The sequence below is a fragment of the Tachypleus tridentatus genome, chromosome 8, assembly GCF_004210375.1.
Source record: "Tachypleus tridentatus isolate NWPU-2018 chromosome 8, ASM421037v1, whole genome shotgun sequence".
NCBI classification, from domain to species: domain Eukaryota; kingdom Metazoa; phylum Arthropoda; class Merostomata; order Xiphosura; family Limulidae; genus Tachypleus; species Tachypleus tridentatus.
The window spans coordinates 129534847-129561865 of record NC_134832.1 but is presented as its reverse complement, the minus strand read 5'-3'; the positions used below and the strand labels follow the sequence as shown (position 1 = coordinate 129561865).

Genomic DNA, 27019 nt, shown 5'->3' with positions numbered 1-27019 from the left:
GGTGTCCTTATCTAAGAGAGGATACTGAGTTATCAGAAAGAGTTCAAATGAGGGTTACTAGAATGACTCTGAAGATGGGTTAACATCTCTTAACCTACTTTCTCTAGAGGAAAGAAGAATAAGAGGTGATCTTATTAAAGTTTACAAAATTATCTGGGAATCTATAGAATAAAAACTTTTGATTTTTTAAGGCAATAGAATGAGAAGACACAAGGTTAAGATTAAGAAAAGGCAGGCTAAGCTCTAAGTAAGGCAGTTATTTTTCTAACAAGTTAAATGATTTATGGAGCAAATTGTCACAGGCAGTGGTTGAGGCTAGCACTTTACAAACGTTTTCTGAGGGGAAACAACGAATTCCTTAAAAAGTAAATGGTGGGTGGAAAAGTTTAATTTTCTTAAAGGTGTGGATTCGTGTGCAGCCTTGAAGGACCAAATGGTCCTTTGTTAGCTGTCTGTAAGTTATTTTTTATTAATATTTGTGGAACACAAACTTTTAAATAAAGAGCATAATTTCTAAAATATGTTCAGGTCCTAATAAACTCTTGAAACTTTAGTAAAATAATAGACCTGTGAATTTTTCATGTTATCTTAATGATTTGTAACTTGCTTATACTGAATTCTATTATTGTTCAAATTTTGTATCGCATTAACACTTCATTGCATATATTTGCATATTTAACTTAAAATTTAAACACTATTTTAATTTCTTTATATTGATGCCTCTTTAAGTTGAACTGTCATTATATACTCATTTTATGTTGACATATTTTGTGCATCTTACGACTAGTGTGCACATTTAATTACTTTTGTGCCCATAATTTTACTATCTGAACTTGTGTATTTATGTTTTCACGTCACTCTGATATATTTCTGGTTACACTTGATACATATCAGGAGAGAAAATGTTGGTATTATTGATCTGAGCTTTTGAATAACGTTCAGTATTTAAAACTAAACTACATTTATTATTCTATATAGCTCACGTTTGTGTGTCACTTATACTTACGGGAAAATATTGAATTTAAATTTCAAACTACACCATAAAATAATGACTAAAGTAATTTAGATTATCATATACTCGGGGTGGGGGGCTACTATTACAAGCCAGAGTTTCAACCTTATTTGCATTTCACTGTTCAGTTAATTTGTATTAGATCTAAAACCGAACAAAAAACAAACGAAACATACTTCTCAGAAACTAACCTTACTTTAACATCTACATGTCTGATGTTATCACTGTGAATATCAGGTTTTCCAAAAATATATAATTCACATGTTTTTCATCGCTCTTTGATTAATGCTAAGTTATCACATTCTTTTACAAATTTATATTTGAGTCAGGTCAACGTAACTTCTAGTTGCCACTTTGCGTTCTGAATCAACAACTCTCTCTATTCGAACATATCCTGCTACGCAAGGTTAGGTCACATAAGCTATACAAGAAGCTGACGTAGATTGCGCATGTTCAATACATCTAGGCAAGCTTGTATATAAACTCTTACATGGCTATATTAATGCGCAAACTTCTTTGTATATTATATCAGTAATATTGAGGAAATCAACATTTTTATTCAAATATATTAGACTAAATTTATTGTCGTTTTAAATATGTACAAGTTTTAACATACTGTGGCTAATTCAATGTTAAAATGTTTTCATGTTCAACGAACTATTTTCCAATATACTACAGTGGCTGCCGGTTTGCCCCATGTATGTTGTTAGGTGAACGCCAATACCTCAAGATTCCAGTGTAGGACTAAGCGACAAGTTTAAGTTCTTTATAATGTAACCAGTTCATTTGTGTAATATGTGAGATTATTTATTTTACAAAACAATAAAGTAAAATGTCTGATTTAATTAAAGAGCCTAAGAAAACGTCATCCCTTGAAGCAGGTGGGGAAAAATTGTTTATCTCGTAATGGTGATTTGCTGACGATGAATGCACTCGTCGAGTTACAGTGACTCTGGATCTAAATTCGTTTATTTTATTTTCTTTCAGAATTATATTATCTCATCGCGAAATTTCTAAATTCTGGGCCATGCAAAAGAAGTGCAGAGGTAAGAATATTTTCATAAGCTTTAGAATAATTTGTACATCATGTGGAAGATATTAATTTTTTTTAATTTTTATTTTGCAGGTTCTTCGGCAAGAGATCGAGGAGTACCAGGTAAGTGTATATACTCAAACTCAACAACAGGCTTAGCTCTCTATTCAATTTCCTCGTGGTTTCCACGTGGTCTCTCTTGAATTCAAAACATTGTCAGTAACCACGTGCTTAAGTTACTATGACGTAATATTTTGTACTAGTTTTTAGAAATAAAAAGTGATTATATTATAATACTATCTACTTCTGCTTAGCTTATGCCATGCCGTATAGATTGGTTGGGACGCAGTCATCAAAGAAGTTTTGAAGATTTGGTAAGTAAATAAATCAGTTTTGCTTGCCTACATTACTGAAGCAATGTCTTTTAATATTGTGTGTGTGTGTTTATGTATATCGTAAAACATTTGCCGTTGCTCCTTACCCCATCTTTTATTGTTTAAGACAGTAGATGTACATGCTATAAAGTTTACCATGAATGTTGAAATTAAATCATAAAAAATCAAGTTCTTATTTAGGCTTAACGTGATTAAGAAGGCTACTAAATGTAAGCGTAGATGTATAACGTAAATGTGACGTCACAAACGAGTTCACCGTGTGGTTGGTTTATTAAAATAAGCGTGACGATCCTCCCATCTGTTGGTTGCTTAAGTAACTACATTGCTCAGTGCACTTTTGCGTAATTTAAGTAATTAGATTACTTATTAATATAATGTTATGGTTGTTTGGTTAATTAACTTATAAAACTTTAAAATAAAACGTTTTTAATGCAGGTTAAAGTATGTTCAATTCATAAATTATAAATCACAGTTTGGATTTATTTTCAAAACAAAGCTGCTGTATTGATATATATATACAGATATGTACATATATAAATAAATTTTAAGAAAAAATTAATTATACACACATAACGGTAAAATAAAGTAAATAGTTGTGTATGTATGTGTGTGTGTGTGTGTATATATACACAAACATCCATACTCTGTGATGTCCAACTTTCTGCCAATTTTATTTCAGAAGAACCTTTGAAATGTATATGTTGTAAGTTAGTTTGAAACATCTTATTGCTATTGAAATAATGGGAAAGACCTCCAAGACTGTTTATTTCACCCTGTAAAATAAAAATAAGATATGAAAAACAAATTTTACAAGTAAATATAGTCAACTGTGATACGATAAAAAGTAAAAAATAGATTAAGGGAAGTGACAAAAAATGGCCCATTTGTAAAAAGTAAAGATAAGACAATAAGTACATTCAAATATAAGCGTGAAAAAGGATAAGAGAAACTTCACACTAAGATTAAAAACAGAATGGTAAAGATTTTTTTATTACTATAATTTGTTAAATAAAGTTTAATTTAGTGGATGAGGCAGCTTCAGTGGATTAACAGGTCCTTTGTTATCCTTAAATGGTATGCTAAGAAGCAAATAGAGAAGTTGTACTAGTAAAAGAAAATATATTGGAAAGTGAACAAAGAGAAGAAGAAGAAAAAGAGAACAAAATAATGTGCAACAAGAAAAGAGCAAAATAGCAACTGTATAGAAAACAAATGTTAAAATATATAATGGCTAAAAAAATGAATAGTTTCCTGGTATAAAAGCAGATATTTATGAAATTGTAAGTTCATTAACAGGGTTAAAAAGTGCAAAAATATAGGCCTGGAATATGTCGTTACACAAATATTGAATATCAGATTCAGGAATAATCACCATAAATGTGTATGTTATGACTATCTCAAAGCCATACCATAAATTATGTCAATCAACAAATAAAGTGGTAATGCAAGAGACAAAAAATTAAGTAATAACAGGACCAAAAGATGATTATCAAAATTAAGAATAAATGTCAGAGTAATGGAAATTGAACAAAAAAAACATACAAGTAAAAATTAAAACCAAATTGCAACAATTTGTGATGATGAGAATGGCTGGCAATGGTCAGTTGCAAACCCTATTTGTTAACCTTAAGATGATCTAAGAAGGTCAAAATATTGTTTTGTACTTTATTTTAATTGAAGTTTTAATACCCACACCAGTCATCTTGAAAATACAAGTTATAATAAATATTCATACTGTGATTTCCAACCTAATAGATTTGTTTTTTTTACCAGTATATAGGTTAAAAGACACTTAAAATATGACCTTGTTTTTTTATACTTGCAGCCTGTACATTTGTGAACAATTAGCAACTTTTATTATTTACACTGTGAAGAACAAAAAACGGGTTTATAGAAAAGGAAGATTTGTTAGATAAAAAGTTTTTATATTGATATTTCAGAAAATATGTAATATTTGTAACTTTAATCATGCATTTTCAATCTATATAGAAAACATACCATAAAATTTAGATATGTTTGAAAAAGGTACATTATTTAGACTCATATTTCAGTCAGTTCATAACATTTAATCATTTTAACAGTCAGCATTTCAGTATATCAGTACAAAATTAATTTTATCTTTTAAAGTCAATAAAGATATTTAGCCTTAACTCACCCTAAAATAAGCAGTTTTATAACTCTTTGAAAATAGGTAAAATATTTTGTAACTATTTTTAAACTAATAATGGAAATTATCTACTTCACCAACTTTCATATACTTATGTGTATTAAGTTTATGGCTTAAACTATTGTTAAAAGCAAGGATACCAACTGGTGAAACAATTTTTATCACTTTGCCTGGTTCTAGTTACAATAATATATTTAAATTAGTTACATTAAAATTAGTGAGGGTTAACGTGTAGGTCTGATCTACATAAGTAGCTTGTTTTTATCAGATGTGAATTATAATTGAAGATGCTATATCACACATATGTTTAAGCATTTGTTGTTACAAATTCTTTTTAGGAACAAAACCATCCTCATATATCACATGATCATCTTCTAAAAATATGTTCTCGACTTGGTCCAGTGTTAGACAAGGAGGTACCGTCCAGTGTACCAGGTGTTCAGACTCTGTTAGGTGCTGGGAGACAGTCTATGTTAAGGACAAAGCAGAGTAATCCACCATTTTATTATTTGGTTTTTAACATTTGTAATGTCTTTAAAACTTCTAATGTTCACATTTTCTTTACCATTTATACAGTATGTGTGGGAACTCGCTGTGATGGTTTCTTAGTATAAATTAACTTCTAAAGAATTTTTGTTTGAGGGGTAACTAATCTTGTTAAGTTGATGTATTTAAGTTTTTTAAGATGATGTATTTTGGTAGTTATTTGTGATATATACGGTATTTTGTTGTCTGTTTAATTTGTTAACCTGAAAATGACCTAAGAAGATCAAACATTGTTCTGTACTTTATTTTAATTAAAGTTTTATTACCCATACCAGCCATCTTGAGTTACATTAGTATTGTATTGTTTTCCTGAAGGGCTTTTCTAAAATTTTCTTACAGAAATTATTAACATATCGTTAAATGGTAGTTTTGATCATCTTATTACTGGTACATCTGGCTTAAGAGTTATTTATAGTTTGCTCTTAAACAACCTAAGACTTCAGTAAAAAGTGGTGTATAACAAACCTTCAAAATGATTTATTTTAGTGTTGTGAAAATGTGTATTACTACGGTTTTTAAACATTGAAGCCTTTGCATAGACTGGATCAAATCATTAGCAATTATTTTATTATTCTTAATCTATTGAATGTTAAGAATATAGATGGCCAACAGTTTGTAATTATGCACAAAGTTACATAGTAGCATATCTGTGCTCTGTCTGCTATAAGTATCAAAATCCAAAGAGCCAGTAAAGGAAACTTGATTGCTATTTTAACAACCAAACATTATGATTCCTTAATGGTAAATGTATTGAATAATGTGTAAATGTTTACTCAGTCAAATAGTGACCTCAACCCAACATACAAAAAAAAATTAAGAAACTAGTCAAAATACTATTTAAAAAAATACCATTACTTTTAAACTTTATATTGTTTTTGTATACAAACCAACCTGGAACACCACAAACTTACAGTTTTATCAAAAGTTCATAAAAATCCAATAATCTTAAACTCAATTATGTCCTCTCTAAATTACAACCGAAGTAAATACATTAACTGCATTTTAGAACCTTATGTTTCCAAAATAAGAATCTAATTAAAAATACATTCCATATCTTCTGTAACTTGTATAGTTTAGAGAGTAATGTCGTTATGTCCAGCTTTGATGTCGTAAACCTATTTCCATTAAACCTCTTGTCACAAAGCAATACAAATTACTACAGAATTTATTTCACAAGATCTCAAAAAAAAAAGAGAATTACCATAAAACAGCAACACCTAATTACACTGTTACAATTAGCCACATTTATTTGCTTTCAATACAAAAATTGGTCCTAGCAGTTACATGGATTTGCCAAGGGAAACAATTGTCAAGTACTTTGGCCACTTTCCTCACATCACACAGAACAGCATGCCATAGCCACTTCCATATATAGTATTTTTGCTTAGATATGTATATGAGGTTTTTTGTGGTTTTATTTGTCAAGATGAACAAACACAACACATAAACATATCTACATAAAAAGACATATTTCACAGTGGAAAATGAAAGCAACTATATGATAATTTATTTAAACATTAACATCACATGAACCTCCAAAGATTTTATCACTAAAATTCATAGAAAAAACACATACAGCAGACATTACATAAACTGGTTTTCTAATCATGTAATCCACTTAAGGGTCATTCCATGTCAAATCATCCAGACTTTGGAAAATTTTCCAGGTGACCCCCTCAGAATGCCTTGAAAAAAAAATGCCAATTCAGGTGTGTTACTGTGTGCAAATATATCCATACAAGTTTGAAATAATTTATGAATCCCATTGAAATATTCTAATCAGCCTTTACCATATATTCTTACATCTCTGAACATGATCTTCAAAAAATTCAAGGTTGTGTAAAATAAAAAATTATCACATTTTAAGTTTCTCTGATATGTACCATTGGGCAAAGGACCACATTCAGGACATTCAGTTCTTTCAGGAATCAGTCCTGCAGAATTGTGTAAAGTTTGATCTACTTGATCACTATGAAAACTGCAAAACTGTCAGGTATTAGGTCACATCATAGCTTTATTCTACCAACAAATTGTATATGAGAAGGCTATCAGATGATGACGTGTACACAGTTGTAACTGTTTGTAGTAACAGTGAAAGTGATGCTGCAGCAGCTCAAATAGAGTCTAATGATAACAATGACAATTATCAGCCAGGGAAATATGTGGCATGCATATACAATCATGAATGGAATGTGGGAAACATAAAAGATAGATCAGATGAACATTCTGATGTGTTGGTGTCATTTATGAAGAAATCAAGAAACGAACTGTTCTCATGGCCTGCAAGGTCACATAAAGATGAAAGCTGGATTCCTATCCAACATATTCTTTGTCTGATAAGTGCACCTACTGTGCAAGGCAGTAGTGCTTGCCACTATGTTCTAAGTCAAAGCGATCTCAACATAATCAAACTTGAATTTCAGAAATTTATTCAAGCTGTCTGAACAAAGCAATGTTTATTTGATGTTGTTAAGGCTAATTTATCGCAAAAGCATTTTTTTAAACATTTCATTGTCACGATTATTTCAGTTTGGTGTGACTATAATCTTTCTCAGTTATCCCCTGTTGTAGCACTGTGCTTTTTGTGTCCCATTTACCTTTGTATTTATTATATTATGAATATTAAACTCAGCCATATCTGCATAACTGTAATGCATACACAATATATTTGCATTGCCATGTGATCTAATTAGTTATGCCAATAAACTTGTTCAGAAATGAATTAATTCTTTCTTGTTTTTTACAACTTCATTATTTAACATTGTGAAAGGCTGGTTAGAATACTTCAGTGGGATTCATAAAATTTTGACAGGTATTTTTCAAAATTGTATGGATATATTTGCACACAGTAACACACCTGAACTGAATTTTGTTTTAAATAAAAACATATGGTCAGAGGATACTTTAAAAAATTATAACTCAAAAAGTAGGTTAAACACCATCTTGAATATTTTTGTAGATCATATTTAGAAATGTAAGAATATATGGTAAAAATTTGAAAAGGCTGAATAACTGATGACATGGTCAAACTGTGGCCTGAAGTAGGGCTATTTTTAGTTAACTCATAAAAAGTTGCATGCAGCTACATTTTTTTACAGGAAGATCTCCTGTTAAATCAACAGACTTTTAATTACAACAATTGCAGATTTATCAACTGATATATTATAAGACATTTGAAAAAAAATATTCAGCTTTGTATCATATTAAGTCTTAGAGCTATGGCTTATTAAATAAACCAATGTTTTTTACGATTTTGGGTTTTAATGTGATTTTACAGCTTCACTATGCAAATCCTAAGAGAGATAAACTTGATTTGAGACCATTTTTTAATTTTGTGGGATTAATTCAGTCAATGTAGCAAATTTTAGCCTTCTACCACAATTACTCTTGCAGCTTTAAGCAGCCAAAATTGCCTGAAAATGAATTCGCCAAAAATAACAAAAAAATTAATCAAATTTTACAGGGCTGTAAATCAGAAACTATTGGAGATATTGATCTAATCTTTGGCAATTTTTCATTATATGGGTATATGAGCACGTGAATTTTTTCAAGGCATTCTATGGGGTCACCTGCAGCCCCCTGAATGATTTGACATGGAATGACCTATAACATACACTATATGCACCACACAAAACATTGATAAAGAAGTTACATACTTAACTGAATGTTTGTTTTACTTATGTCAACCAGTTACCTTCTAAAGTAGTTATAGAAACTGTTAGAAAATTTTAAAAAACACAAAAAAGAGGCATTTAACAAACAAATTAAATCAAACATTGCAAAACAAAGAAAACCTAAGCACTTGCACCATCCCATATATAAACAATATTAACATTCCTTTGTGAGAAATTTCTAAAGACTAGCACATAAATATAACCTTAACATAACAGCTAAATTTGTTTTCACCCCTGGAATAAAAAATAAATACTACTTAAGAAAATTGTAAAATGAACCCACTTCACCAACAAACATTTACAAAATACAGTGTAAAATTTGTCCAGCCTTTTGCATAGGTCTTAACTTGAAGATAGGTTAAAATAACACCAAAGACCCCTTTTCAAAGTTCATGAGCATGACTTAAAACAAACAAGTTTATCTGAACTGAACATCACAGTACTAAAACATGAGCTTGACACTAACAGAAGAAACATCAAAGAAGCAATATTAATAAAAGTAAACAATCCTACAATTAGCAAATTTCCAGGCACATCTTTATATATCTTTGGCCATTACTTCCCCAAACATTCCTAAGCTTATCCAAATATTTTGCATAAAATATTTTATAGTTTGTTTGCTTTTTAATTTATTCATCTTTGAATTTTTTGTTTAGCCATACATAAATAATGTGTGAGATTCATGCAGATTGATATTTACATAAATAAATATCTATAATCAATTATAAAATTTAAATATATTGTTGGATTTTGAATGTTGATTTAAATACTAAAATGTTCTTTACTGTAAAAACTTGTCTGCATTATAAAAATCACAATAGTGATAGAAACAACTTACTTGTTCTAAACACTAATCTTAGTCACTGTAAAAGCTGTAAATTGTAGTATAATATCATGCAGATGTTTACTAATGCCACTTTAATTTTTTAAATAGATATAATTCTAAGCAGTTAATTTTGAAAATGTATTATCAGAAGTAGAAAAATATTATAGAATTTTGTGGAATGTTTTGATTTGTCACAGTGTGTAGTAATGTATTTAATTTTCTAAATAATCTGTAAATGAAGAATCAAGCATCATATCATATTGTTTTCTTTCTTAGATAGGTTTTATTAACTTGTTAATTTGATTAAAGAAAACTTAATGACTAATTTTAATAAAAGAATAGTGATCATGCCATTTCTCAAAATATTTGTTGTGAAATATTTTTAAAACATAATTATCTTAAAGTTAATCCTCAGGTATTGATATCAGAAACTCACAATTATCATTCTTATGAACTTGTTGCTGATACATACTGAAGTATTAACTTTATTATTTATGTTCTCTTCTTCTAGATGTTTTGACACCAAAATGGAAAATTTCAGAGATGACAGCTTGCCACCATGATCGTCCTTTTTTACCTCCTAATCATGCAGAATCATCTTACCCTCCAAACATAGGTATGAAATTTAGAAGAAAAAAATAGATAAATTGATGTTCTTTACGAGTATAAAAACATAACAGATGATTAACCCAATTTGCCTTTAGGTATTAGTGATGTTAAGTTTTTGTTTCTTTAAAACTATATTTTTTATTCTAGTTCCTTAGGGATTTTTGAAAATTTAGATGAGTGTATAATAATAGTATCTCAACCACACTACATTTGTCACACCCATTGCTAATGACACATTTTACTCAATCCAGAGCTCACCAGTTGTATTAAAAGAAATAATAGGCCTGACATAATGTCTTATGGCAAGTATAATTAATTCTAACCAGGCTTTGCCAGCTTGTAAAAGGCATTCACACTATAACAATTGTTGTTGTAATTAATGGTCTATATAAACAGTGCTTGGACCATTACTATCTTTGTTTTATCTTAGCTGGCCTGAAGAGTATAAGATGGAACAAAACGTATTGTCAGCAGTTGATATTATAAATATACTATGGTTAAAATACTATTATTAAGTTGTTATATATTATTATAGTTCTTGAAACTCCCTAAGAGAGTAGATTTAGAATGTGTGTGTGTGTGTTTTCTTATAGCAAAGCCACATTAAGCTGTCTGCTGAGGGGAATCAAACCCCCTGATTAAGAATGTAGTTTTAAAAATGATAGGTCTAACATAATGTCTTATGACAAATATAATTAATTTTGAAATGTGTTTGTCCCAAATTGATAGAGTGTAAATTCACTTACATTAAATTGGACTACTGACGTAAAGTTGTTACACTCTTGTTCTCTCCTTAAACTTTCTATCAGCAAGATCTCATAATGATGTATATGGCTAGCATGGTTTATATGTATTTTATAATCTTATGACACTGGACCAAAATGTTCTTGTGTTGATTTAAAAAACCAAAAAAAGCCCTAATATAAAACAGCATGTCCATATGAAGCACTGATGTTTATATTCTGTATATATTATCATAACTTAAAAATACAAATACTTCGGTAAATTAAACTTTCAAAGAATGATGCTCAGGTGGTATTTTGCCCTTGGCTAATCCCATTTAAGCTGATAACCATGTATTATCAGAGATGGCAAGTTTAGTTTTATACCACACATCCTGAGAAAATTTCTACATAATAAAGACATGATCAAATGAGATTGTTGTGATGTTCCAATTTCTTTATTCATTTCTATCATTATAACAACCATTGCTTTTGGAGTGTGGCTATAATTTTTTGGATTTTTTACTTGGATGTTTTCATCAGCTTCAAATTTATTTCTAGAATACTTTTAATAGTGTCAGGAAATAGACTGAATTTCATCACAGTAACTATTTCACCACAGTGTTCTCTTTGGCTTTTGTAATCAAAAGTTTGTTGATGAGGGTGTTGTTCTGATTTAACTTGAAGTGTGGTTTGAGAGCCTGTTCTCCTAAACACACTGTATGCAAGTCTTCTTTCTATTGTGTCTTGGTTGATTTAGAGTGTGGTTTCAGAGCCTGTATCATCCTAAACAAACTGTATGCAAGTCTTCTTGCTACCATGTCTTGGTTTGTTTAGGGTAGGGTTTCAGAGGCTATTGCTGTCCTAAACACTACATGTAAGTTTGTTGCTTCCATTGATAATATTAAAAGCTCCTTTCTTGAATTGCTGTCTTCTTTGTCACTGTCATTCAACAATTATGTTGTTTGCAATCTTTACTGATAGTCTAACAGTGTTTGTGAAAATACACATACTGTATCAAAAGTTACAGTGCAAATACTTAACATGTGCTAATATGTAAATGAACTTGTGCATACCATACTGAGCCTGTAGCAAAAGGGTTAACTTGCCACAGCAACTCAGCAGTAAGTCTAAGGGCTTAACATGCTGAAACTCAAGTTTGATTACCTACAGTGGCCAGAAGACAGATAGTCCATTTTGCAACTTTACACTTAATAACTAAAGAGACATGTACAAACAAACTTGTTTAACTTCTTATCACAAATAACTCGGATAGTGATGGAGTCATTAGTGTTTTTAACTTCTATATTTTTCTCAACTTATTTTTCATTTCACTTGTTGTTTTCTATAAGTGGTAAAATAAATTGTTGTTTTTTTCTGGTTTTTTTTCTTTTTACTGTTTAAAATTCTCAACTTTTTTAGTTTCATCCTTTTCTGTATAGCTCATTTCATTTGAAAAGTTAGGTTTTTCTATCTACCTCTTTTATGTATAATCAGTAAATTAATTTGTAATTAAGGAAGTGAAATTGTAATTTTAACTGATTGAGTGATTCCATTCATTTTTAAGGAGAATTTTGAGTGATCATTTAGCTGAAAATGATGCATTGCTTGAATAAATGTTTGGGTCATGGCTGTCACAGTGACTCTGTGATTTTTATGATCACATGTTAAAAAAATTTAATATTGGTATGAAAGATATTTCATTCTTTTTTTTATTTTTCACAAAGAGGTAGAAACCTTAAGAACTTTCATTAAATAAAAGCTTTAATGATGGTTGAATCAACAAGTTGTAACAAGAGGTTTACTGTATACCTTTAGAATTTCAGCACTTATGTGCAATTGTAATATACTTAAAATTTAGATATTTGTAACATCAGTCAAAGGTTTCATTTATAATTGACATAAACATATACATTTTGAGTAGTTGTTTCTTTTCAAATACAGTGCACAAACCAGTTAAAGAATAACTGGAAATTTTGAATATGTTTATTTATGATTAAAGTAAAAGAGATTTATGAAGTAATGTCAAACACTCCCACATGTAATTATTATACAAATTAGTTATGATAATCCTATGTGTAATTTGCATTGCAAATTATTAGTTGTCAGCCTATTCTTATAAATGATGGAGGTAACATTGTGCATCTTTATAGCTCATGATAGTTCACTTTACTGTAGTCTGTCATTGACAATGCATGCTTTAAATCATTGCTGGTGGGGCTGTAACACACACCTGACCACTATTCTTAAGAAGTTGTTTCCAGAATGTGTTTAGCGTTTGATATCATTTAAATAGATGTAACTCATACCATGTACTTTGAAGTGTGGTGAGCAGGTCACTTTATTCAGTAAAATCAATCTTCTGTTTTCAGCCAGTTTACCATGGTGGGGTTGGGAATTATAATTTACTATGCTAAAGTTATGGACACTTGCACAAGTGCATGGCAAAAAAAAGGTCATGGGATACAGTCTGTATAATGTGAGGCATTAATGGTATCATTTTGTAAAATATAGAACTTAGTACATCCACCAATACTTGATCATGCCATACTTCCATCAGTGTCACACCCATCAAGTTCCTGTATGTCATGTGTATTTCTGTTTTCTCTCTTCTATTACAAGGAAGCTGTTTTGTGCCTGACTGTTAAGGTAATATATTTCACTCACTGAGCATCTGGCAAAAAGAGTGGTCTTGTGCTGTCGTGTTTCTAATTATCTATTCATTAACATGTTGTCTAGTGGTAGTTTTAAATTACACACTAGATTTATTCTTGTGGTAGGTACTCAACAATTGCAATGAATCAGAATCAACAGATAGCTATTGTCTGCTTGTGTTGTGGACAAACGTCTGCATAGCCCAGGTGTTCAAGGAACTGTATCATCAGTTTGGAATCAATTCTGGTGATGATATTTGTAATTAATTCATTCAAACTTGCTGTGTTTGTCTGGCTTTTATTTTATCTGATTTCTCTTAACATCCAGCTGTTCAGCCATGGCTTATGAACTTTCTAGATCACTTTAAGCTTAGTTAATCATTTGAAAGTGACAATTAAGACAAAATTATGTGAGACTATATGTTGAGTGGCCAGTCACTTCACATGAACTAACAATAACTTCATGATTTACATAATAATGAACTGACATGGTCATAAGACTTTATTTCCAGTTCCAAACAGCATATAATTGTCTTACACCAAATAATTTATTTAAGATATATTGTAATTTTTATGTTTGGAAGAGACTTTGTCAAATGTAAAGTCATACAGTAGATGTTCTTGGTACTGTGCCTTTCTCTCAACGTAAACAACTATAAGCGTTTCATTTATCAGTAACTATCATGGGCCTACTTACTTTAAAACCATGCCACCTGATTGTGGTTCATGTTAAGGACATTAACCATTCTTTACACTATCTGAATAGGTATTTATTTATAATATTTGCCTATCAATAGAAATACTTAACATTTTACATTAATCCCAAAAACCCAATTATTTGTTGGCAATCTCAGTACAGAGATCTTTTATGGCTCTATTCTCAGTTTCACCTCATAATGTTCTGTTGAAGATGTGTATGGAAGTGATTATTGTAAATTGTTATTTTAAGGTCTTTACATACATGTTCTGCGTAACTGCAGTTTAAAGTTTTGTCAAGTTGTAAGGAACAAAATGTCTTAATTTTCTAACTTAAGATTTAGAACTTAATTTTGATAACCTTTACCAAAGTAATATAAATGACAACTTAAGGTTTTTGTTTCCACTAGTTTATGGATTGTATACACGAGAAGCAAATGGATCTATGAAATGTCACCATCTTGTTTCATCCAAAATATATTCGAAACAGCAGTTGTATCGTCGCATGCTAGGGCATTTGTCATCAGTGTACTGTGTTCTTTTTGATAGAACAGGAAAATACATTTTTACAGTAAGTTTTAATTTTGTGCATAAATCAGCATTTATAATAACATTATACATAACTAACTTATTGTACAGCCAAATCTAGAATTACAGTAGAACTATATATTGTTAAAAAGATTAATGTTGTTGCCAGAGTACTTTTATAGGAATTGAAATAAAGAATAACTGAAATGTTGTAAAACATAAATATACTTTTTGTAATCATTGGGTTGAACATATTTTCTTGCTTTCAGAGTATTTTCACTCGTTCTGTCGTTAATCTTTACCTTTTAAGTGTGCAAAAAAGTTTTAATTTTGAAATAATTATAGTTGTAATATTTGTTGTATTACTTTTGTTGTTTAAGTCTGGAATGTTTAATTCAAATTAATTATCACTGAATCTTTTACGGTACATTGCTGCTCAAAACAGTTAATAGGTAATCAATTTTCTTTGCAAAGGCAAAGACAAGGCACAACTGTTTGGTTGGAGTTTCTGTTATTTCAAGTATCCTTTTTTTAGTTGTGGTTTTCTTCTTGTTAAATTCAGCAATCTTCATATTTATACTTCTACAGACTGTAACTCTTAATATTTGTCTCTTCCTATTTGTATTACCTCTTATGTTTTTCTCTCTGTGTTCCTTTCAACAGTGCTGCTAAGATAATTTACAGATCTTATTTCATAGGTTTTTTTTTTCTTGGTTATACTCCTGTGTTTTGTCTCTTGAAGAAGCGATAACACAATGTATTTTTCTGTGAAGATACATGTTATTGTTTTTTTTTAAAGTGCTTCTTTCCTTTTGGAAATTTCCTTTTAATTATATATTTGTGCTCTCACTAGTAATGCCTCCATGCACCATTCTGAATGTTAAAATTTTCTGTTTCATTTTACTACCGTGATTGTACAGTTCCTGGTTCTAGTAGAAAGTTTACCTTAGTAACTACTATAAAGAAATTTTCTTTGATATTGTTCAACACTGTTTAATTTTTTTTCCTCCTTTTGTTTTATACTGTGTCTGTAGAGTCTTATCCTGTTATTCTTAACTGGGTGCTCTTTCCTTGTAGACTTCAAAGAGCACATTTTCAACAAAATATCAAAACTACACAGGTTTCCATGAGGTCTATTGAAAATAAACTGTGTATTCTCTTCCATACCATAGACTGGATTGTGTATTCTCTTCCATGCCAAAGACTGGTAATGAAGTCATTAGTAGAAGTTACAGTTTTGTATCCTGATAAGATCTCTGGGTGCCTGTCCTGCATCTTATCATTTGGTTTCTTTGCAAGTAGAATAGATTGGATAAGTACACAGGAGAATGAAAACTTTAAATTATGAGAGAGATCTTGTTTTTGAGAAACCTCATAATTTAACCACATTTATTATAAAACAGTTGGAGGAGAAGGTCATTGGATGACAACTTGTTTAACTGTAGGACATAACTGAGTTAGAGTAACATAAATTATGGTTTTATTAATCAGTTCAATTTACAAATATAAAATAAAATTATAATACCTGACATTTTATTTAATTTGTATACTTCTCACTGAGAATGTTCATATTTTGCTCAATAACAACTTGAGAACAATACACTAGAGATGAATAGGGTTATTTTAAACTTATTGTTTGAGTCAGAGTGTTATGGGTTATATCTTATGGATTGATTAGCAGGGTATCTGAATAGTGTCTCATTCACTTCTGTATCTGTTTTGCACATCAATAAACTTTGATATACTATTACCATATTTTCATCAGGGAGCAGATGATACACTTGTAAAAATCTGGAGTTCTTGGGATGGTCGATTACTGTCATCTCTCAGAGGTCATTCAGCTGAAATCACAGATATGGCAATCACTTACGACAATAGCCTCCTTGCAGCAAGCAGTGTAGATAAAATGATACGTGTCTGGTGTCTAAAAACTACTGCACCTGTTGCAGTACTTACTGGTCATACAGGAATGGTAACCTCTTTACAGGTAATTAATTTGTTTTACACTTCTAGTTTCTTTCTAAAGATTATAATTTGTGCTTTAGAGAATGAGATAAGTTCGAGAATTTCTCAGTGTTGTATTGGCTGCTTTGGAATTAAATATAACTCATAACTGAAAAAAACATTAAATCTTTAAAGCAGTGCATCATAATGCTGTGTGCTTCAAACATAATGGATTTTTAATCACTTACACGATAACCCAGCTGGACACCCATGTGCTTTATGAAGCTTTTGCTGGTACTCAAGTTTCCTTCACATTATAACATTCCCGTTTTAAATGTTTCATGTTATGACACTTTGCATATTGTTACCTTTGTTGTGCAAATAATGACTTTACTCAATTTTTCTATAAAGAAGAAACTACAGAAACCTAACAAAGCTCTTTTTAATTTTAAACATATTCATGATATCAGCTTCTTGTACTCTGATAGAGTGCCAAAATGTTTAAAAGACTTGACTTCTACTCACTGTTATAGTGTTGACTTTTTATGGAATTAGCATGTATAACAATACTTTTCAGTCTAAGCTAAATTTCCACATTTTGTTTTCAGTTTTGTCCTTATCCTAAAGGAAGTCTCCACTACTTAATATCTACAGGTAATGATGGATGTGTATGTTTTTGGCAGTGGAACACAAATGCTACTAATGTCTTCAAGTAAGAAACTTTATATTATTGACAGAATTCTAAAAATAACATTATTTTTTATAAAAATACCTAAGCTAAGTTTAAGGGCAGTTTGTTGTAAAGTTCTGGTCTGAATGTGAAACTGCTGATTTTTTTATTTATTTACTCTAAACAAGAAAATACTGTATAATGGAGATTATAGTTAATAACATGCTGAATTTATACCACCTTAGGTACAATGTTATGAGAAGGTTTAATTAACCCTATGTAACAAAATATTTTAGGTTTTCATCATAACAAAGTTATTGTAGTAACATTTATTATTTTATGTCTTGGTGTCATGAGCTATGATATTTATGTTTCATATTCAGGATTTGTAACAGCCAATGTCTACAAATTACTGGGGATAAATTAAAGTTTCTTCTGAGGTTTCTGTTATTTGTATATCAATGAAGTTAATGCTATCAGATATCCCTAAATTGATCTAGCTATCATACTGTTTTTAGACCTGATGGCACACATAAGCATTGTTTTTGAACAACAGTGAAATAGTCTAATTATAAGTTAGATCACTTGATTAGTAACAATTATTATTCCACAATGTTAAATACTTTAGATCAACAAGATTTTTCCCATTTATTTACTAAAGTACTGATGTAAGGGTTTCCGATGAAGGGTGGGTCCTTTTGGACTGTTTGGTAAATAGAAGAATGCAAAGTCCAATCCACTTAATGGTAACAAAGGTGTTTTATGTGTAAACCAACAATGACCTGACTTTACAAAAAATAATGTCTTGATATATATTCTAGTTTCTCATCAGTTTTTTTTATATGTACAATACTTGTGTTTTTAAAGCTTTATTGAAAGTACAAACTCAAAAGTTACAATGCTAAACTAACTAAGTTTCTAGCTGATTCAATGATGAAGGCAACCATGTAAGAGACTAGTAAGCAGTATACTCAAGAGTCTTGCTTGACCCTGGTGTTGTAGTACGAGAAGAAATAGTGACACTTATGTGGCTAAACCAGCAAAAAGTAGTGTTATGGAAAAGGAATAATTTAGTGACTGACATATTTGTAATATTATTAACTGGTGAGGTATTAAGACTTCCATTGTATGAGAAGAAATAGTGACACTTGTATAGCTAAACTAAATAATGTATGTTGCTATTGATGGATATGGAAGGAATTGAATTATTATGGAGCTCAAGATTTTTAAAATCAAATTTGTTTTACCAGGTATGTAATGTCATCTACTCTGTGTATCTGGTGGCTTAAGTTTGCTAAGCATGAGCTTGAATATTTTATAAGAGAATTACCATAGTAAAATGTTACCTAAAACATCAAATACCAGAAATTTAATGCACTGTTAGAATTTAAAACATGAAAATGCCAGAGTATATGGTAATATATGCTAGATGATCAAATATTGAAGAAATTTTAGCACCTTTGTATTGAGATTCCCCTCAGTCAGAGATGTTGCTAGGTGCTTAAAAGATTTGGGCTGATTGGTGTGAGAATTTCCAAAATGTACTTTCCATGAACTGACACTATAGCTGTTTCTTTATCTCCAGAGTTTTCACTCTTTACCCATTTAAGCATTAAGAATGCTTTCTCCAGTTTTTTGTACCCCACTCAAGTGCGTTAGGTAAATTTTAATTTGCAAATTTCTTCTTCAACTTCAATGTGTTCTCAGTATTGGTACTGTATATAAACACCCCATTCCAATAATGTGATTGTTTTTTCCTAACAGAGCATTTAGCATTGGATTCTATCAACAGGAGTGTTGTGATTATTTATTATTTGTGTTATGAATTTGAACATGGTTATCTTTTTATTTATATTTATACATTGCTTAACCAGAAAAAACTTACCCACGATATGAATTCCTGTGTTAATATTTCGACTACAGAGGTCAGCCAGTCCTCTTCTCTGCTATCTGGTGTTGTCAACAGCCAGAGGATGAGTAACTTTCAATCAAAGTTGTCTGTGATATGATCCACTGAGAAAGATCTTGCACAATGTTAGTTATGTACATTTTCCTCTTAATTATAGTCAGAGTAGGTCTTAATTCTATATTCTTTGCCACCTAGGTTACATTCTCTCTCTGGTGCCTTAGATATTGCTTAGTTATTATTTTTCTTGGTAACTTCAGTTAGATGGCATTTTTGTTACTTTTATATTCTTTGTGGACTAGAAAAAGTTTGATACTTTTGCCCATTTGATGTCTGTTAGTTGTTTGTTTGCTGGGTATGTTTCAATAGTTGGTACAGTACATATCATTATTACAAGTAATATCTATTCATTGTTCTATCTGAATATTTCATGAATGCTCAATTATGCCATCCTTTCCTAAGTTTTGTCAGTGTGTGGCTTAAAATTTTGCCTTATTACCTCACTAATATGTTTGTTTCTTTCCAGTTCATTGGGCTGAACTTAGCTGTTGTTCCTTTTTCTATGTAAGTGATCCTAGATAGTTGTTTATGTGTTTTGTTAGGGAATACAAACTTTTGCCCATCATTTTCTATCTATGAGTCTTGCATTCTTCCTTCTTTTTGTCTTTGGAGCAAGCAGTTCACATGTCCTTTACCTTTCTACAGCTTGATATGTTCTATCTCTTTAGGAATATGGACTTCCTTAGAAGCTCTCATTCCTATGGGTTGGACTCGTATACATTCTCTTCAATAAACACTTCTCAATCAGTTGAACTTCTTCTCTGATTCCTATTTTGGTGTTTGAACAGAGTCCAGACTGTGGCAAGGGTGCTGCTTGCTCCATCTTGTCCAAATTTAGATTTGTTGCCATACTCTTCTCTAGGGACTGAAGTTCTTATCTCAACTCCCAGGAGATTTATGTTCAAGGAGTCTTTTTCCATGTTACATTTTTTGAGCCTTGTCTCACCTATCCACTCTGGTCACTTATTACTGAGCCAAAGGATACATATTCCTGGTTTCTGTTCTTTCAGATTCTTGGTTTTTTCTGAGCCCACTGTCATCACATTGTGGCTTTTGCCTGTCTTTTTCATGTATGGTTTTGTCTTGTCCATTGTCTCAGACCAGGTTTTGCATCCTTCCTTTCCAATACATGAGATCTTCTTCCATTTCCATTTCCCACTGATGTTAGTGTACCTCTTGGCTGTGGCTCCTATCCTACCTTCCTCTGCCTTTCCTATCCTTCAGCTGGTATCTTGTAACAGACTTGTTCACTTCATCTGTGCTCAGCTTTTGGGTATCTTTGTTTATATCTCTTCTGTATTTTTGTTTTCCCCTGTCCTTTCCTTACTTTATGTTCCTTTGCTTTGCCTATTGTAATGTTAATGTGGCCCTTTATGTCCTTTCCCATCCTACATTTCAGTCTTTGTCTTAATGTTCCATCTATCTTCCCTCCCTCACAACCTAATTTGTTCTCCTTGTTGCTTGTGGTTGTTGTCTTTCAAAATTTTTTATATCATTCATGTTCCTACATCTATACCTTTTTCTCTATTCCAATTTCAGCCCCTATTTTCTTTCCTTATTTTCCCACTTGTACTTCCATTCTAATCCAGATGTGCTTCCTTGTTTAGTTCAATTTCTTCAGGTGTTACATAGAACATTCTGCCTCCTTTTGGGGTCCCCCTTCTTGACTTATTTCCTGGAACTCTTCATTTTCCAGTGTACTCGCTGGCTAGGTCCATCAACTCACTCAGCTGGCTTATTCGGACTCATCCATGAAAGGTTGCCATCTCCTTAGCATCTTTTTGCATCAGATTTATCACATTACTATGTCTTCTGTTGTTCTCTCTCACCATTCTTTGAAGGAGATCATTCAGCTGGAATAGGAAGTACTACCAATACCTTCATCACTCATTACTTTCTAGATCTGGCTGTGTCTTCTTCTATAAGTGATTCCACACGCATCTTTTCACATTTACCTAAAGTAGGTCTTATATCTTAATTTCATCTATGTTTTCTTTTCAGCTTCTTTATGGATCCCATGTTGAGGCAGACATTGCTTGGCCATCTATGCTTTGTCTCAAACCCATGCTAATTGAATTAACTATTTAATGCTCAGAGTTGAGATGGGGTGTTACTGTAAGACCACTTGACACTTTCTTCATGTTTCAGATATGTATATCTATGTATCAGAAATCATTAAAACTATTACCTCTGGTGGACCATCACTCTTGGACTTCATGAGTAAAGGCAGAAAGGGATTTCTGCCAATCATTTGATTCCTTAATAGGTTTGATTTGCTTCTCAGAATAGTTAAATTGCTCTCTCCCCTGTGTGACATTCTTACAGACTACCCAGAACCTTTTTAACCCTCTTTTTTCTAGTGGATCATAGGAGAAGTCCTCACCACTTTCAGTTCCCAGTCACTGGTGTGGTGGACCATGGAGTATTCCATGTTACTATACCTATGCTCATTTATCCTTTTAGTGAGAAGAAAGAGAGAGCAAAGCTGGTTCACTGCTGTTGCTTTTTCCCAGATATCTTCTACCTGAGAGGACTACATTCAATAAAACTGATGATCAAATAATAACTGGAGGCAGCCTATGTGAGACCTTCTTTCTAATTTCAGGTTCAGAATGACAGCACCCTGGTCTTATGGTTGTGTGCAGTAGATACTTCTCTTGTTAATTTTGGATGCAGAAGGTTCTTTCTTTCTTCTGCAGTTGGGTTGAGAAACTTTGTCTCATAATACTGGCAATGAAATATCTGCACCCTGTTCTACAGGAGTGGGGAAATGCTGCTTCTCCTCCCTGTAATTCCAGATACAGGATGTCTCTGTCCTGCATTTACAGTTGAGTCAAAGCAATGCCAACACCCTGTAATGATGGGTTTAATTTATCATACTTCTTGCTCCCACAGTGGTTTTGGGAATTTGTCCTCTTTTGGTTGTTGCTTGCTTCCTCTTCATAATACCATTGGCTTGAGGTACAGCACTCTCTTTACTTACAGATAATGTTGTTGGGTACCAGTAACACATATCTTTTCCATTCATTTGGTGTTCCTTTATTCATTTCTGGGTGAAAAGCATATCTGTTCCAGAAGTAGTGCAATACCTCAAAGGTGTTCTTAATTTTCATCCCCAAGCAGACCCATTACTTATGGACAGTTGCTTTCTGCTTGGTTTGTTCTTTGTGTGCCCTACACTGGCCCTCTTCTTTTGCAATATAGGATTCTAACTCTAAGGTGAGTATATTTCAGAATATAACATTTTCTTACATTGAAAATGTATTTCCCATTGGTACTTACTTTCTGCTAAATTTCCTACCCTTTCTCCCCACTGAAACCAGTGTTTTTATTCTACTACTTGCCACTTCTTAAAAGTGAGGGTTGAGTGGGCAGTAGGTGACCCATTATAAATGATGCAATTTTAGTGGTGGAGAATAATCACATGATATGTACATTATTAGAAATGGCATAAAATTGGTTAGGTAAATAGTGGGTGTAGTGATTACTAACAATTATTTTGGAAGGTAGACAATGATTGAGATAACTTTTGTGTGAGAAGATTAAGTACCTGTCAAAATACATTTTCATTGTAAGGAAATACTAACTTGTAATGATACCATATGTAATGTATACAAATCTTTTACCTTGAACAGAAACATTTGTTTTTAATTAAATGGAATAACTTGTTTAATACAAATGTTTTGTTTAATGTTATTTTGTATTCATTTTACCAGCACCTGAAAATACATAACTGTATTACAAGTTTGTTTTTGAATTTTGCAAAAAGTTGCACAAAAATTATCTGTACTAGCCCTCTCTACTGTATAGACCTGAAGATTTCACACACAGTCACATGTTTTAATTTTTCATATGAAAGTGAAATAGTGGTTTCCTTTGTTTTGCTCAGTTTTATAATAATATTCTTTATGAAGCAGCAATTTACAGAAGGACACAGATTTTTACTTCCCATACATTACATTAATTATAATCTGACTGACTGAATGTAATAAAACTTCAGTTTCAAAGTATGCCTTATTTGTAGCCTAAATGTTAAAATGCATGGTACGTGCAAAACTTCGACAGCAGTGGTGTGGTTCAAAGTATATCAAAAGAGACTAATTAAGAGTAATACTGGTACATGTTACTTAAGTCTATAGAGTCCTGCGTGAAACAAGAAAAACAGAAACTGATTTAGACCAGTTTGCAAGTACTACAGACATATAATTTAAAATGTATAACAAAACATCTGGATTGTTTCATTTGTGATATTTATACATTACTATCTTTTCGTATATCTACATCAAACAAACCGTCAACATTCTTCTTATCATAATTTGAAATTAAATAATACAATTTAATTCATTCCCAAGTTATCACACGTAATACATTTTTCCTTACAGTTATGTTTTTCTTTAGTTTCTGTATGTGTGATTTGGACTACCCATTCAGAAGTAAGAACTGTTTATGACATCAAATGATAAATCCAGCTGGATATTGTGCACTTCTAATAGAGTCTAGCAGTGGGGAGGGAGGGATGGTTGGTTGTTAGCAAACTGTGATATACAAAAGTTTCATTGTTAGATGTTTGAATGGAAGGTTTGACAGATTTATTAGGTAAGGTACTAATACATTTACAGCACAACATTGGTGTATTGAATAACAGTAACATTACCAAAAATATTTTGAGTATGTAAAAAAAATAATTGAGTTGGTATATTTAAAAATGCACTTGGTATAATAAACATGTTAGGATTGTTATAATAAATCTTATGTGTCATTGTGGAATATCTGCCTTTTGGTGACTAATTTTGTCAGGTACATATAAGCACCATAGGCAATCACAGAGACTATTAATCTTTTTATTGCCCATATTTTAGAAAATCATTATTTGAGGTTCTCCTAATGTTTACTCTTTTTTTTTAATCTTCAAGATTAAAAGTTGCTTTGATAAGGCGTTAAAACATTTCTGATTGATTTGACAAATCATATATGACATATTTTAATGTGTTACAATTTTTTTTATTGTATCTGTGGAGACACAGTAATTATTTCAATTTTAAAAAATTCTTAAAGAATAGCCCTTAAAAACTTTCACTTATTAACCAAAACATTGGAGGGTTAACCCGTAGTAAAACTTTTTATCTGTTGAAATTAATCATTAATATGCCTCATTAATGCCAATGCCTTCATACATTTAATATTAAGAATATTTTGAAATTTATTTTCAGTTGCTTTCAATTTTCTAATTACAATGCAACTGTGTTAAAAATAACTAGATACAATATAGATATATATTGAAGAAAACAATATTTTTATTTCATATTAGTGTATATTACTTATGGAATTTTAATGAAATTACCTCTTTTTTTGTACTCTAGCCCTAAACCTATCAAGTTCACAGAGCGAAATAGAGCTGGAGCCCAGATGATTTGTTCTTCATTTAGTTCAGGTCTTGTATTTTTCTTTATCTGGCATTTGTTTGTGAAATGTAGTAATACATCGTTAACTTTTTTTTCCCCTATAATTTATTATTGTATTTTAGTAGGTAGTTTGATGTTTGAGTCCTTTGAAACACAATATTTTCCTATTAAAGCATGTAAAGATGTTAAGAAGCATTTACAGCAACATAAATTCTTCTGTTCCTCCTATGAACTTTTGGGACCATTTTTTCCATCCACAAGTTCTGTCTGAGAATCTGTCTTCTTGCCTTTTTTTTCCTTTTTTCACAATTTTAATGTTAAGGTTTTTCCCTTTTTTATGATGGTTCTTTGGAGTTTCTTCTGTGTTGAATTTAACTGTTGACATGTTTCTTGTGTGAGTTATGCTTGTATGGTTATATTTCTAACTTTTTTCGACTGTTGTCAGTCTCTCCTTCTCTCTCTCTCTCTTTTTTTTTTCCTTCTTCTTCTTCTTCATGAAAATATAGTTGAAAATTTTCATCAACATGTGTATTTGAGTGCTTTTACTGGCTGTGTGCAGTGTAGTTTTGGATGAGTTTCTGGTCTGAAACTAAGTCTTTGTCTGTTATGATCATTAACATTTACAATCTATTAAGAGTAAAATACATTTTTTGGCATGGTGAAAGAAACTTTTAATTAATTGTGTCAGTCAGCTAGTTGTGGTGATACATCTGATGATGGTAACTGTGTTACCAAAACTAGTTAGCTGTAAAAACTAAAAAGATTTTATTTCTCATTTTGCTAAGAACATTGTTTTTATTTTTTTACTTTTACTATACAGTAGCAAAATGTGCATGAAAGTAAATTATAACATTTACGATAATGTAAGATTAATTATTGATCAGTTACTGATGTTTAGTGATTACAAGATACTAATCAATAACTAGTGTATGTCCAGTGTTTTGACTTTGTTTACTGCTCTTTTAACTCTCTCAATACAGGCTCAGTTGATTTGAATGACAATGCAACCTTTTTGTACTTGTTTAAAATTATTTTACATTTAATACTTCTAACTTTCAATATAATGTACATCTTCAGAAAATTTGGTGGTCTTTCAGTTATTACAAGTCTTTCACATGCAAAGAAAAATTATATTTTTAATAAAATAATTTTAATAAAATAAAGATTACTCCATGACTGTATTTAGTATTTGTTTTGAATAAGTCAATGTGCAATGTAATTATCATGTTAAAATTTAAAAATACTTTTCCTCAGCTCAAAAATCTTAGTTTTTTTCCAAAATTAAATTTCTTTTGTGTAATCCCCAAAACACCCCAAAATGCATTTCAGACTTTTTTCAGTAAAACTTTATACTTTACCTGTTATTTTCTCTATTCTATCTCAAAACAGAATCATTCAATTTGACTAACCTTGCAACCACCAAAAAAAATCAAAATAAATCTGAATTACACATTTTTTTCTTTCCAGAGTGATTTAAAATTGTAACATGAAACTACGTTCATTTGTCATAAGCAGCTATGACTTCATAACAACATTCTTCTATTTATAATTAAATGTTATTGATTTATTGTTCTTTGAACTATGTCTAACATCTATCCATACTATTGTAATTTGTATAACGTAAACAAAAAGTAATTTAATAAAATTTTGAATGAAAGACACTAAAACCTTGTGCCATGTGCAGTAAAGGATACTCATAGCAGTAGGATTAATGGATGTTTGGAGGACGGTATGTTGGTGATGGTGGCTAGGATTTGATCATGGGTTTTCCTGTTTGAAGGGCTGATATTTGTCTGGGATCTTCCGTATTAGGGCTTCAATCACCTAACAATTGAAATGATTTTAAAAACATTATCTAGGTTTTGATCAATCTGTGCTAAATTTAATGTTTTATTAAGTTAGTTAGTTATAAAGGCTTTTTTATCTTTGTCTTGAATTTATATTATATCCCACTGTTTTTGTGTTAATCTATTTGATTATGTGTTCTTTTCCGAAATAGTGAGCTCTTACAGGTAATTTCCAATATGGGAGTCTTGTTTGTCTGTTATACTCCTGAACTTTTTTTTTCAGTTATTTCTTCATTGTATCTATGCTCATGCATACAACAAATGTAAATAGTGTTTTGGCTCTTTATTGGATTTAGTATGTATTACAGTTATTATGTTGTAATTTCTG

At 31.1% G+C, this 27019-nt stretch overlaps 1 protein-coding gene across 1 annotated transcript in view; it reads left to right on the top strand.

Moving 5' to 3' along the window:
• The first annotated feature begins 1705 nt into the window (after positions 1 to 1705).
• Positions 1706 to 27019, top strand: part of LOC143223481 (PH-interacting protein-like) — a 102596-nt gene continuing 77282 nt past the window's right edge. The window contains exons 1-10 of the mRNA XM_076451524.1: positions 1706 to 1893; positions 2000 to 2058; positions 2139 to 2168; positions 2360 to 2419; positions 4946 to 5096; positions 10165 to 10269; positions 14745 to 14905; positions 16628 to 16849; positions 17415 to 17518; positions 24803 to 24873. Coding sequence (XP_076307639.1) covers positions 1845 to 1893; positions 2000 to 2058; positions 2139 to 2168; positions 2360 to 2419; positions 4946 to 5096; positions 10165 to 10269; positions 14745 to 14905; positions 16628 to 16849; positions 17415 to 17518; positions 24803 to 24873 — 1012 coding nt within the window. The 5' untranslated portion in view covers positions 1706 to 1844. The remainder of the gene's footprint in view (positions 1894 to 1999; positions 2059 to 2138; positions 2169 to 2359; positions 2420 to 4945; positions 5097 to 10164; positions 10270 to 14744; positions 14906 to 16627; positions 16850 to 17414; positions 17519 to 24802; positions 24874 to 27019) is intronic.